Source organism: Ochotona princeps, chromosome 17 (genome assembly GCF_030435755.1).
Source record: "Ochotona princeps isolate mOchPri1 chromosome 17, mOchPri1.hap1, whole genome shotgun sequence".
NCBI classification, from domain to species: domain Eukaryota; kingdom Metazoa; phylum Chordata; class Mammalia; order Lagomorpha; family Ochotonidae; genus Ochotona; species Ochotona princeps.
The window spans coordinates 20,129,441-20,141,848 of NC_080848.1; the positions used below are offsets into that span (position 1 = coordinate 20,129,441).

A 12,408-nucleotide genomic window follows, 5' to 3' on the forward strand; every position below is an offset into this window, starting at 1 on the left:
CAAATAAATAAATACATATATAGATAAATACATGCTTAATTTAACAAAAATCAATAGTGATAAACACACATCATTCTAGGGGATAAATGGATTTCTTGGGGTGAGATTGCTGCCCCAGGCTGCGAAAAGTCATGAAGACAACTTGCCTGGCGGCCCAATTACCTAAGCACTACAACTCCCATCAAGCACCGCGAGAGGGCGGGGCTAACCGTGACGTCATGGGCGGGGCTTCCTAGAGTTTTGAGCCCCGCCCCTTCCCGGTGCCTGCCCAGTTGCTGTTGGCGTCGCAATCGGCTGCTTCCCACGGTGAGTTTCAGAAGTGTCAGCGGGCAGTGAGGTTCCCCGAATGCAGACTTTGCAGGCCTGAGAAAAGGCCGTGGGTGGGCAGAGGTTTCGGTTTCGGCTTTCACCTCAGTCCACACGAAGGAGATAGCAAGTGGGAGTGGCGTCCTGGAGGCCCCGAGCCCCTGCCGTGGGGTTGGAGGGCTCCGGGGTGTTGGACTCCTGAGGAGGGCAGGCCGCCGTGCTAGGGACAGGAGAAGCCCCTCGGAGCGGGGGAGGGTCTGCAGGCGGCTGCCGTGACGTCAAGGCCGCCGGCTGGGGGAGGGGAGAGGGCCTCGGACACGTCACGCCGGGTCAGTTCCTGCCTCGTCGGACCTCAGTTTTCCCGTCTGCCAGTAGGTTTAGCGCCTGAAGCCTCTCTCCCGTGAGCAGGATGCGTTTGAAAGAGGCGACATCTCCAGGCAGCCGGAAAAGGAGGAGGTGCGGCCACCCGCTCCCTCTCTGGCCCTTGGACCCTCCTGGACGCGCCCCTCCTCCCCCACTGGCCCGACTGAGTTTGGGGGGCTGCATCGCCACTGCCTTCGACCTCAGCCACCCCTGAGGGGTGCAGGTCTATGGTCGGAGCTAAGTGCGACACGATGGGTGATGTGTCTGTCGTGTCTTATCTCCACTGCTGCAAAAATAGTTAGAAGCAAAGGACTCCAAGCAGGTCTCGCTAGTTCTGTAGAGTCAGAAATATCCAGATGGCTTTCCTTCCCAGGAGTTTCCAGGAAGCTTGGAGACTCTGCCCTTTGGCTGCCGTGCTAGGGGAAGGGCCTTGACCAGGGTGGTGAGCAATCGGGGATGCCCGTCATGATGAGGTCATTGTCTCTGGAGTGACACACTGCATCTAGGTTCTTGAAACCATTGATCTAATGGCACGCTTCCTGTTTTTCTCAGAGGAAAAGAGACAGTGAAAACCAACTGTTTTCCTTCCTTTTCCTTCCGCTTAACATCTTCCTTATTGCTGGAAAGATCCGTTGAGATTTTCTGGCCAACCCCATGCGTTTTTGTATTTATTTTTCTTTTAAAGATTTTATTTTTTATTATTATTGGAAAGCCGGATATACAGAGAGGAGGAGAGACAGAGAGGAAGATCTTCCATCCGATGTTTCACTCCCCAAGTGAGCCCCAACGGGCCGGTGCGTGCCGATCTGATGCCGGGAACCAGGAACCTCTTCCTGGTCTCCCACGCGAGTGCAGGGTTCCAAAGCTTTGGCCGTCCTCGACTGCTTTCCCAGGGCACAAGCAGGGAGCTGGATGGGAAGTGGAGCTGCCGGGATTAGAACCGGCGCCCATATGGGATCCCGGGGCATTCAAGGTGAGGACTTTAGCTGCTAGGCCACGCCGCCAGGCCCATTGTATTTATTTTTCAAAAAAAAGATTTATTTATTTTTGTTGGAAAGGCAGATATGCAGAGGAGGAATGACAGAGAGGAAGATCTTCCATCCAATGATTCACTCCCCAAGCAGCAGCAATGGCTGGAGCTGAGCCAACCCGAAGCCAGGAGCCAGGAGCTTCTTCTGGGTCTCCTACATGGGTGCAGGGTCCCAAAGCTTTGGGCTGTCCTCAACTGATTTCCCAGGCCACAAGCAGGGAGCTGGATGGGAAGCAGGGCTGCCGGATTAGAACCGGTGCCCATATGGGATCCTAGTGCATTCAAGGTGAGGACTTTAGCCGCTAGGCTACCGCACCAGGCCCAGACAGACCCATGCATTTTGCTAAGCTGCAAAGTGAGGTCTCCAAGTAGGGAATGTGACTGGGCAAGATGGCAGACCTAGCTAGTGGCAGAACTGGCCTCATCTTCTTTCCTCTGCCCTTCCAGCACTGTCCCTGACTGTGTCACACTGGGTTATTCTCCTAGAGGAAAAAGTGGGGAGTTTCAGCTCCATGGAGATTTAGCATACGTCTTTGAACCTTTCTGTCTTTTCTGCTTGCCTGCACCTCATGTCCCCTAGTATTGCTAGCGTTGTGGTGTTGTGGGGTACAGGACAGGAGCCTTCTTAGAACAAGCTGACTGGCCAGTTCAAACAGCTGATGAGTGGAACTGCTGGGGTGTCAGCTTGAGGCATTCTGAAGTATCAGATCAGTAGCTGGACGTTTCGGTCAACAGGCAGTACCTTCATCTTCGCAGGGTCAGTGACTGTGCTGTGCTTGCTGCCTGTCGAGAGGCCAGCTCAACGGCCGCACTGTCCACTGCCCGGGTTCTCTGAGGGAGCTTGTGTGTAACGGTGTCTGCTGGGGCTAGGCAGGAACCAAACTCCAGTCATTCCTTCCATGTTGCTGATAGCTAATGGTTTTAGAAAGTGAAGTGACAGAGTCAATGTGGGTGTGGCTTCTGCTCCTCTCGGATTCTACTGCCCCCAGAGAAAGGGGGGAGGGCATTCCTCTTCCCTCTGGGAGCACTGCGAACACTGGTTTCCCTTTGTGAACTAATGGAGGCAAGCCACATAGAGCCTTATCATCTCTGGAAATAGGTGCCTACTGGCAGAAAAATACTAACACAGAAATGCCAGGCATGGAAAAGTGTCTCCGCTTTTTTTGGTGTAGTTGGTAGATTCACTCAGAGCAGAACTAGAACTGGCTACTGTTCGTTTTCTTTTCTTTTTTTTCTCTTTTTTCCTTTTTTTTTATGATTAAGCCACTACCAACACCGGCATCCTATGTAAGCCCAGTTCAAGTCCTGGCTGCTCCACTTCCAATTCAGCTCCCTGCTGATGCGCCTGCGAAAACATGGTGCATGTGCTTGGAGCACTGCCACCCGTGTGGGAGACCCCAGTGGAATTTCAGGCTCCTGGCTTCTGCCTGGCCCAGACCCAGCTTTCACAACTGGCGGAGAATGAACCAACAGATGCAAGATCTCTTCCTGTCTATTTTTTGTCTCTGTAACTCTGCTTTGCAAATAAATAAATATATTTTAAAAATACTTGGGCCCGGCATGGTGGCCTAGTGCCTAAAGTCCTCGCCTTGAATACCACAGAATCCCATATGGGCGCCAATTCTTTTTTTTTTTTTAAGATTTATTAATTTTATTACAAAGTCAGATATACAGAGAGGAGGAGAGACAGAGAGGAAGATCTTCCGTCCAATAATTTGCTCCCCAAGTGATCCCATATGGGATCCCAGGGCATTCAAGGTGAGGACTTTAGCAGCTAGGCCACGCCGCTGGACCCAGGGCACCAATTCTAATCCCGGCAGCTCCACTTCCCATCCAGCTCTCTGCTTGTGACCTGGGAAAGCAGTCAAGGATGGCCCAAAGCCTTGGGACCCTATACCCGCATGGGAGACCTGGAAGAAGTTCCTGACTCCTGGCTTTGGATCAGCACAGCACCGACCGTTGTGGCTCACTTGGGGAGTAAATTATTGGACGGAAGATCTTCCTCTCTGTATATCTGACTTTGTAATAAATATAAATAAATCTTTTTTAAAAAACAAGTCTTTAAAAAAAATACTCATTGGTTGAAAATGTCAGGTTCTTTTGGAAAGCAGAAGCCAGTTCAAGAGGGTTTTTTTGTTTTTGTTTTTTTAAAATTTTTTTTTTTTTTTTTTTGGTTTTTATTGGAAAGTCAGATACACAGAGAGGAGAGACAGAGAGGAAGATTTTCTGTCTGCTGATTCACTCCCCAACCAGCTGCAATGGCTGGAACTGAGTTGATCCAAAGCCTGGAGTCCAGAGCCTCCTCTGGATCTCCCACGTGGATGCAGGATCTTAAAGTTTTGGGCTGTCCTCGAACTGGTTTTCCAGGCCAGAAGAAGGAATCTGGATGGGAAGCAGGGCTGCTGGGATTAGAACTGGCACCCAAATGGGATCCTGATGTGTTCGAGGCAAGGACTTTAGGCACTAGGCTACTGTGCCAGGGCCCTTTGTTTTTGTGTTTTTTTTTTTTTTTTTTGTTTGTTTTTTTTAAAGATTTATTTTATTTTTATTACAAAGTCAGATATACTGAGAGGAGGAGAGATAGAGAGGAAGTGGAGCTGCCGGGATTAGAACCAGCAGCCATATGGGATCAAGGCGAGGACCTTAGCCACTAGGCCACACTGCCGAGCCCTCTTTGTTTTTGTTTTTAAACATTTATTTATTTAAAGGGCAGAGTTGGGCCCTGCATGGAGACCTAGTGGCTAAAGTCCTTGCCTTAAACACACTGGGATCCCATATGGGCACCAGTTCTAGTCCAAGCAGCCCCGCTTCCCATCCAGCTCCCGTGGCCTGGGAAAGCAGTTAAGGATGGCCCAAAGCCTTGGGACCCTACACCTGTGTGGGAGACTCAAAAGAGGCTCCAGAATCCTTGTTTCGGATCAGCTCAGCTCTGGCTGTTGCAGTCGCTTGGGAGTGAATCAAGGGACGGAAGATCTTCCTCTCTTGTCTCTCTCCTCTCTGTATATCTGAATTTGCAATAAAAACAAAAAAATCTTTAAAAATAAGTAAATAAAGGGCAGAGTTACAGAAAGAAATCTTCCATTCACCAATTAACTCTTCAAATGGCTACAACTGGGGCTGGACCAGGCCAAAGGAGTCAGGACCTTCTTCTGGGTCTCTCATGTGGGTTCAGGAGACCAAGCATTCAGGCCACGCTCACTCAACTCTGTCGCTGTCCCGCAGCGATGAACTTGGTGCACAGAGCCAATAATGATACGCGTGGACCCTGACTGATGGTCAAAGCTGAAATGTATTAGTGGCATCAGACTTTCTACACTGAGGGTCATATAGGATAAGGGTGGAGGTATTAAGTTTAGCAACAAAACTCTTGTACTCCTTGGAACTCCTTTTGTCTTGTATATTCCACCAAGTGTTCTCATACACATGCTGTCCACTCAACTGTTCTTATACAAATGATATCCAATCAGTTATACAAAAGGTAGCCATTCGATTGTTCTCATGCAAATATTATCCAATCAACTGTAATCCTGTGCTTGCTGACCTTCCAGGGTCACAATGTCCTCCTACAAGCTCAGCATTAGCAGTGAGCTGGATGGGAAGTAGAGCAGCTGGTCTCGAACCAGTAATCATATGAGATGCTGGCATCGCAGGTGGCAGCTTTACTAGCTAGCTACACCATAACACTGGCCTCAGGGATCTCTCTCTCTCTCTCTCTGTCGATAAGAAAGGCAGATCAGATTTATGGAGGGAGAGAAGTAGAGAAGATCTTCCATTCACTGGTTCACTCCCTAAATGGTCGCAATGGCCAGAGCTGAGCCGATCTGAAATCAGAAGCCAAGCGCCTCTTCCAAGTCTTCCATATGAATACAGAGTCCCAAGGCCTTGGCCCATCCTCTACTAGTTTCTCAGGCAAATGCAGGGAGCTGAATGGAAAACAGAGCAGCCAGAACACACACTGGCACTTACATGTATCATGACGATTTAGCCATTGAGCCATCACCGGCATAAGGGGACTAATTTTTAATATGCATTTCTATTATTGCCAACTGCTTTGTGGGCCCTAACCATTTTGGAGGTTGAGCTGGGGGGGTGGGGAAAGCAGGATTGTATCAGGGCCAAGTAAAGTGCTCTGACCGTGTATAGATCTCTGCATTTGCTCCCCGTGCTTAATTCTGTTTCTCCCCATTGTTTTTTTTTTTTTTTTTTTTTTCCTGATCCATTCTTTATGCAGCCAGGCTTTGATCTGGGCATCAGTAGAAGTAGGTAAAATACCATGTCACAGTTTCTAAGGGACCTGATACTTCCCACCCCTTCTTCATTACTCAGTAGCTCTTTGGGCTTCTAAATTTAACTTTTGCTCTTCTAGGGTTTCTTCTCTTCCCCTATAAATCATTACTGGAATTAGAAGTAGATCACGGCGAGATTCTGTGGTGGGACAAGTCATTGAAGGAAGAGCAAGTTGATGCTAAAATCATTCCAGTTTTTCTTCCGTATCCTCCTCCCTCCTCTCCCCACTCTGCAAACACTAATTTCTAGACTGCTTTGTCAGGAAGATAATTTCCCAGTCTATGTCTTCCGGGGAATTTCCTCATTGAAGGGACTTTGAGGATCACTGACCTTAACAAGCAGTAGAAGAGGCAGGCGTTTGATGCAGTGGTTGTCATCACCTGGGAGGCCCACATCTCTTATCAAAGAGTGCCTGCGTTCAAATCCCAGCTCTGCTACTGACTCCAGCTCCCTGCTAAGGCACACCTTGGGAAGCAACAGCTGGTGGCCCAAAGACTTGGGTTTCTGGCCACCCACAGAAGACTTGATTGAGTTCCAGACTCCTGCTGGCTTTGACCTGACCCAGCCCTGGCTGTTGCAGGCATTTGGGGAATGGACCTCTGTTTCTGTCTCCTGCCTTTCAAATAAATATATAGTGTTTTAAACATCAGCAGATGCGTTCTCCCCAAGACAATTTGCATGTACCCAGTTCAGAGAAGTGGAGTGAAGTTCTAGGCTCATGCATGGCCCTTACTGTCTTCCTCTTGGAGAAAAGGAGAGAAGCCACTGCTGTTCTCAGCTTACTTCATCCTCATCCCTTCTCCAGTGTTATTATTTCTCCATTGGCAAAGTGAGATTCATTTAAGAGAGTGGTCTTCTGCCTTAGTGACAGGAGGGGGCACCAAGGGAAGAAAGGCCTCCCCCACCCCCTTCTCCAGTCTAAGATTTATTTATTTGTATTGAAAGGCAGATATATATAGAGAGAGGAGAGACAGAGGAAGATCTTCCATCCAATGATTCATTCCCCAAGTGACTGCAACAGCCGGAGCTGCACCAATCTGAAGCCAGGAACCAGGAGCTCTTCTGGGTCTCCCACATGGGTGCAGGGTCCCAAGGCTTTGACCGTCCTCAACTACTTTCCCAGGCAGGGAACTAGATGGGAAGTGGGGCTGCCTGGATTAGAACCAGGGCATCCCAATGCGTTCAAGGTGAGGATTTTAGCCTCTAGGCTAATGCACTAGGCCCTTCTCCAGTCTTATTGGAGGAGAATGCTAACTAACCTTTATTTGGAGAATAGCTGAGTTCTAAATACCCAGTGTTCTTGGATACTCTGGGAATCCTGGGAAGGCAAGGAGATCTCTGAAATGGGAACCGTCCTGCATTTTTGATAAGAAAGGAACCAAAGCTGTTGACGTTTCCAGACAGATGGGGATAGGTTTTCAATGAATAAAAAAAGGTCGTTTCCTTTGCATACTCGAGCCTCAGAAAACCAACTATGTCATTTTTATATGTGTGTCTGTCCTTTCTTCAGTGTTTTACTCGTGAGCTAACTTAAATTGATTGTTTTTCTGCCAAAGAGAGACTGTACTAAGCCACCCGTGTCCTTAGCTGATCTTGCCTTTCAGAGTAACATCCATTTGCGAAACAGCTTGCTAGAGTTTGAGTGTAGGGGAGGTGGGTAATGGAGTGTGAATTTGATAAGCTCTGAAGGAAGTTAAATCTGTGCCTTTTTTTTTTTTCTTTCGGCAACATGCCACTTGAACCAGCCATACCAAGAATTGACATCACACAGGGAACTATCTCCTCACGCTATTTTAGCAAAGAGAAAATTGAGAGCTATAGCCCCTCCAGGGGATCCTAAGGGATTAAAAGCAAAATTTAAAAAATGAAACCAAAACGAGAGGTCAGCCCTTGCATCACCTTACTGCCGTGCACTGTCAAAGCCCCTCCCTTTTTTTTTCAGTTCTGTGTCTACATGCTTGCTTCTCTTTGCTCTTTTGTTCGGCAGTTACTTTTAGCCGCTGCTGTGCCTGTGGCCTTGTGTTGTGTGTGTAGCAGTGGGAGTGTTGGGAAGGAGCTGGGAGGAAAGTGTGTAGGTGAATTGAGGAAGGCCCTGAATTCTCTCTTGTCTGCAGGTGTTTTTGATCTCTGGTCCACGGACAGATGAACTGTTCTGTGCTCAGAGAAATTGGTGCTGCAGGCTTGGAACCGGGGACGTGCTGGCCTCGGTAGGAGTGGGACTCTGTAGGGAGAGAGGGTTTGAGAAACCCTCCTCACACAAGAGGCAGCTCCGATCATTGCGAAGTCAGGACAGAAACTGCAGTGTATGCCTGCCTTGAAAAACTCAGGTTTGAGGTTGAGGATGTGGTGAGACTGTTACAAACGAGAAAATCAGTGCATTTCTTAGTTCCTCAGCTTCATCTTCCGAATGGACAGTTCGGCACCCAAGAGCGCCCTTGCCTGGGCCGTGGGGAAAAAACCCAACCCTCTGGTAGGTTATAGGGTGAGTGAGTGAGAACTAAAAGAGCTGTGTAGCACTATTTGTTTCTGCTGTTGTTGCTATGATTGTTATACTTTGAAAGAATGTGTGTGTGTGTGTGTGTGTGTATGCCCTCTCCCAACGAGTTCCAACGGCTGGATCGGTAAAGTATCTGGCTTGTGTTTGCATATATGCAATCCTTTGCTGCGGCCGCTGTGTGTAGCTGCACTGATGTTTTAATTCCTGGTAAAACCCTTGGATTGAGAATCATGGTCTCACTGCGTGTTGGACAATGAGGCGTTTAGAAGATAGTGAAGCTTGTTGAGGGGTGGGAAGGGTCAGGTGGCACGAACACTTTGGTTCTTTTATGTATATTTTGCTGCCACCCTTGGTCCCATTTTCTCTGCATTCTGAGATCTAGAAAGATGAAATACGAGCTGTTAGAGGGCGGATCCAGACCTGCTTGCTGCCATCCCATCAGGGGCTACCCTCTTCTGTTGCTGTCATGCACCCAATTTCTTTCGTCTGGAATGGCCCCAGTTGCAAACCCACTTGTCAAGATCCTGTTCTTCCATTAAGGCTTGGCTAGGATACCACTCACACCTTGAAGCTTTTCTTCATTTTACCAAGCCCACTGCATTCATTTGAATTGCAGAATTTTCTGCACCTTAGGATTGATTGGTTTGAAAGGCAGAGCAATGGAGAGAAAGGGAGAGACAGAGAAAAAGACATCATCCACCTACTGGTTTGCTCTCCCAGTGGCCTCACCTGCCAAGGCTGGTCCAGGCTGAAGCCAGGAGTGTGAGACTGCATCCAGGTCACTCATGGGTCATCGCATACTTTCCTAGGTGTACCATCAGGGAGCTGGATTGGAGGTGGAGCAGTTGGAACTTGAACTGCCACTCAGGCATGGGACCCGCAGGCATCAAAGCAGTGGCTTGGCTGTGCTGTCCCCTGCACTTGTGTGGTATCCTTTTTTTTTTTTTTTTTTTTTGAAGATTTATTCAGTTTATTACAAAGTCAGATATACAGAGAGGAGAAGAGACAGAGAGGAAGATCTTCCATCCGATGATTCACTCCCCAAGTGAGCCGCAACGGCCAGTGCACGCCAATCCAAAGCCAGGAACCTGGAACCTCTTCCGGGTCTCCCACACGCGGGTGCAGGGTCCCAAGGCATTGGGCCGTCCTCAACTGCTTTCCCAGGCCACAAGCAGGGAGCTGGATGGGAAGTGGGGCTGTCGGGATTAGAACCAGCGCCCATGTGGGATCCCCGGGGCGTTCAAGGCGAGGACTTTAGCCGCTAGGCCACGCCGCCGGGCCCGTGTGGTATCCTTTGATGCTTACTCATAAACTCATCTCTCCTCTGCTCTGGAGCAGGACCCCTTTGAGGGCAAACACCATGCCAGAAGCAGCAATGATAGTAATAATCTCTACCATCTGTTAGTGCCTCCTTGGTGCAGACTGCTGAATACTTCATTCTGGCGTTCAACACACACCTACTTTGTCTCAAGTGTTTCATCTAGCAGGTGTTAACTTAAAGGCCGGTTAATTTACACTTAAGCCACACACAAACCCAAATAGGGTATGTGTAAGGGTTAATTGTAAAGGTGACTGTACTCCTGGAAGTCCTGTACAAAGCTAGCAAATGGAAGATCTCTCCTTCTTTCTCTCTGTAATTATTACTATCAAATACATAAATCTTAGGAAAAAAAGATCTGTAGCTCCTACAGTTCCCTGCTCAGGTTCTGTTCTTTAGGCTGTCCTGTTGGTTTGAGGAAGGAGGAACAAATTAGCCAAGAGCAGAGAGTAAACACACGTGACAGTAGTCGTGTCTGAGACAATGAGGTCCACGGTATTCTGAGCAGCTTCTTCCAGCGCAGCCTGGTGTAAATGGGAAACGGCTGAAACTAAAAGAGAAAGCAAGCCGTGTGATCTCGATCCTTGTCAGGAGTTTGTTTTTCCTGTCTTGCCCTGAACGGAATGTTCCCTGGGCGAGAGCCCAGAAGCTTCTGGCATTTCAGCAAGAACTTTCTGAGTGTCATTTCATATCCCTGAACAGGACACCGACCATGGACAAGACGATGGAAGATCCCCCCACATCTGCCGTCTTGCTGGACCACTGCCATTTCTCTCAGGTCATCTTTAACAGTGTGGAGAAATTCTATGTCCCCGGTGGGGACATCACGTGCTACTACACCCTCACCCAGCATTTCGTCCCCCGGCGCAAGGATTGGATTGGCATCTTCAGAGTAAGTGGTAGCCTGTACCAAGCGACCAGGAACTGGGGGGGGACTCTCGTGCCTGAGAGCACGGCCATGAAGTGTTACCAACAGTTCATCCTTAACATTTGTCCAGTGGGGAGATGCTAAGCTGGGCTCTCCAGCTCCTCCCTCATTTGACACCACGGCCTATTGTAGAACTTGGGTGTTAGTTTCAATTTTCAACTAAAATAAGATGGCAAACCATTCCATCTGTTTGTTTTGTTATCTCTTTAAAGACCAAGTATACATGTTCCTATGGTGATGGATTCATGAATGATTTGACTGAGAAAGGCAGCTCCTTATGTCTGTGACTTTAAGCATCGCTGTGCGTTTAAACACTGTTTGGTCATATGGTGTTTGTTTCCATACAGACTTCACAAATCTGGATTTCCTGAGAAATCCTTCCATCTGCCACACCCAGAAGGTTTAGTTCTGAGTGTGTCTGATTTCTTCGAAAAGGTTTCCAAGGATGGAAAGTTTATGACCTACCTCTGTGGCCTCTTGCAGTGTCTTATCACCCTCTCAGTTCAGAAATAGCATTTTGAGAATTTCAATCAACTTCCTGTCTGTGTCCTTCATCCTCCTCCTTCCTCTTCCTCTCTTTCCTCTCCCCCCTTAAGTACACACACACACTCTAATGACAAATCTCCCATTTCCAGAGATAGAAGAGAAAGGTCACAAGGTCACATAATGTATACTGCAGGGTCCCGACAGCAATGACGTTTGATTTGGCACCTCAGTGTGTCACGTGCCTGTTCGCCAAGGCTGTCCATCTGCAGTCAGGCACCACACTCGATTTCCCTTGTCCCTGCTCGGATTCCTTTTCCGTGATGGTTTGGAGCTCAAGCTTATTGATGGAGTGTTTGGAGGTAGAAATACTGAGCCTCTGAAGGGACGCTGGCAGCAGCCCTGAGCCTGCAGGATCCTGAAACATCAGACTGTCCGGTGTTGTGTCACAGAAAACTGACACACCCAGGGTGTTTTCCATCTCGGAAAGGAGATAGTGGGTGTCTGTCTTCTTCCCGCGACAGAGCAGAGTGTGCATCTCAGCATTGTCTGGGGAGAATTTTCAGTGAGGGGTGGAGGTTAGGCTACCACTGGTGATGCGTGGATTCCATACCAGACTGCCTAGGGTCAGGCCCCAGCTCCGCTCCCAGTTCCAACTTCCTGCTAATGCACACGCTAGGGGACAGCAAGAGATGTGACAGGAGATGGCGGCTCAAGTGGTGGAGTGCCTGTCCCCCACATGTGAGATCTGGTGCAGCCCCAGCAGTTGTGAGCATTTGGGGAATGAGTCGGTACATGGCAGATCTATCTCTGAAATAAATAAATAAAGTGAATGAATTGTGCAAGAAGAAAATGTTTTCTGTGAAAGATCTCTACCTTCTCTGTGAAGTACATACAACAGCCACTAGCCACATTAGTCCCAGAACACAGTTAACTCTTGGGTCTGCCCAGGACTGATTGGGCCACTGAGCATTAAGCAACAACAAATGTGAAGGAGGACTCCCTAAAGTGCCCCTTCCCAGGGTGCTGCAGGGTCTAGGAGCTCTGGGACGCAACCCCCAGTAGTGGGGGCTGTGTTTATGAGACCCTCAAACACGCCATGTAGCTTTTACCGTTAGCCTTTTCAACCCAGCTCCAGTTGTTTCACCTGAAAAAAGCAAGAATTTGTTTCTAGTTCCTTCTCTTACCACAGGGGT

At 48.5% G+C, this 12,408-nt stretch overlaps 1 protein-coding gene across 1 annotated transcript in view; it reads left to right on the top strand.

Annotated features, from left to right (window-relative positions):
• The first annotated feature begins 252 nt into the window (after positions 1-252).
• Positions 253-12,408, top strand: part of CALCOCO2 (calcium binding and coiled-coil domain 2) — a 29,005-nt gene continuing 16,849 nt past the window's right edge. The window contains exons 1-2 of the mRNA XM_058675863.1: positions 253-306; positions 10,504-10,693. Of these exons, the coding sequence (XP_058531846.1) occupies positions 10,514-10,693 (180 nt within the window). The 5' untranslated portion in view covers positions 253-306; positions 10,504-10,513. The remainder of the gene's footprint in view (positions 307-10,503; positions 10,694-12,408) is intronic.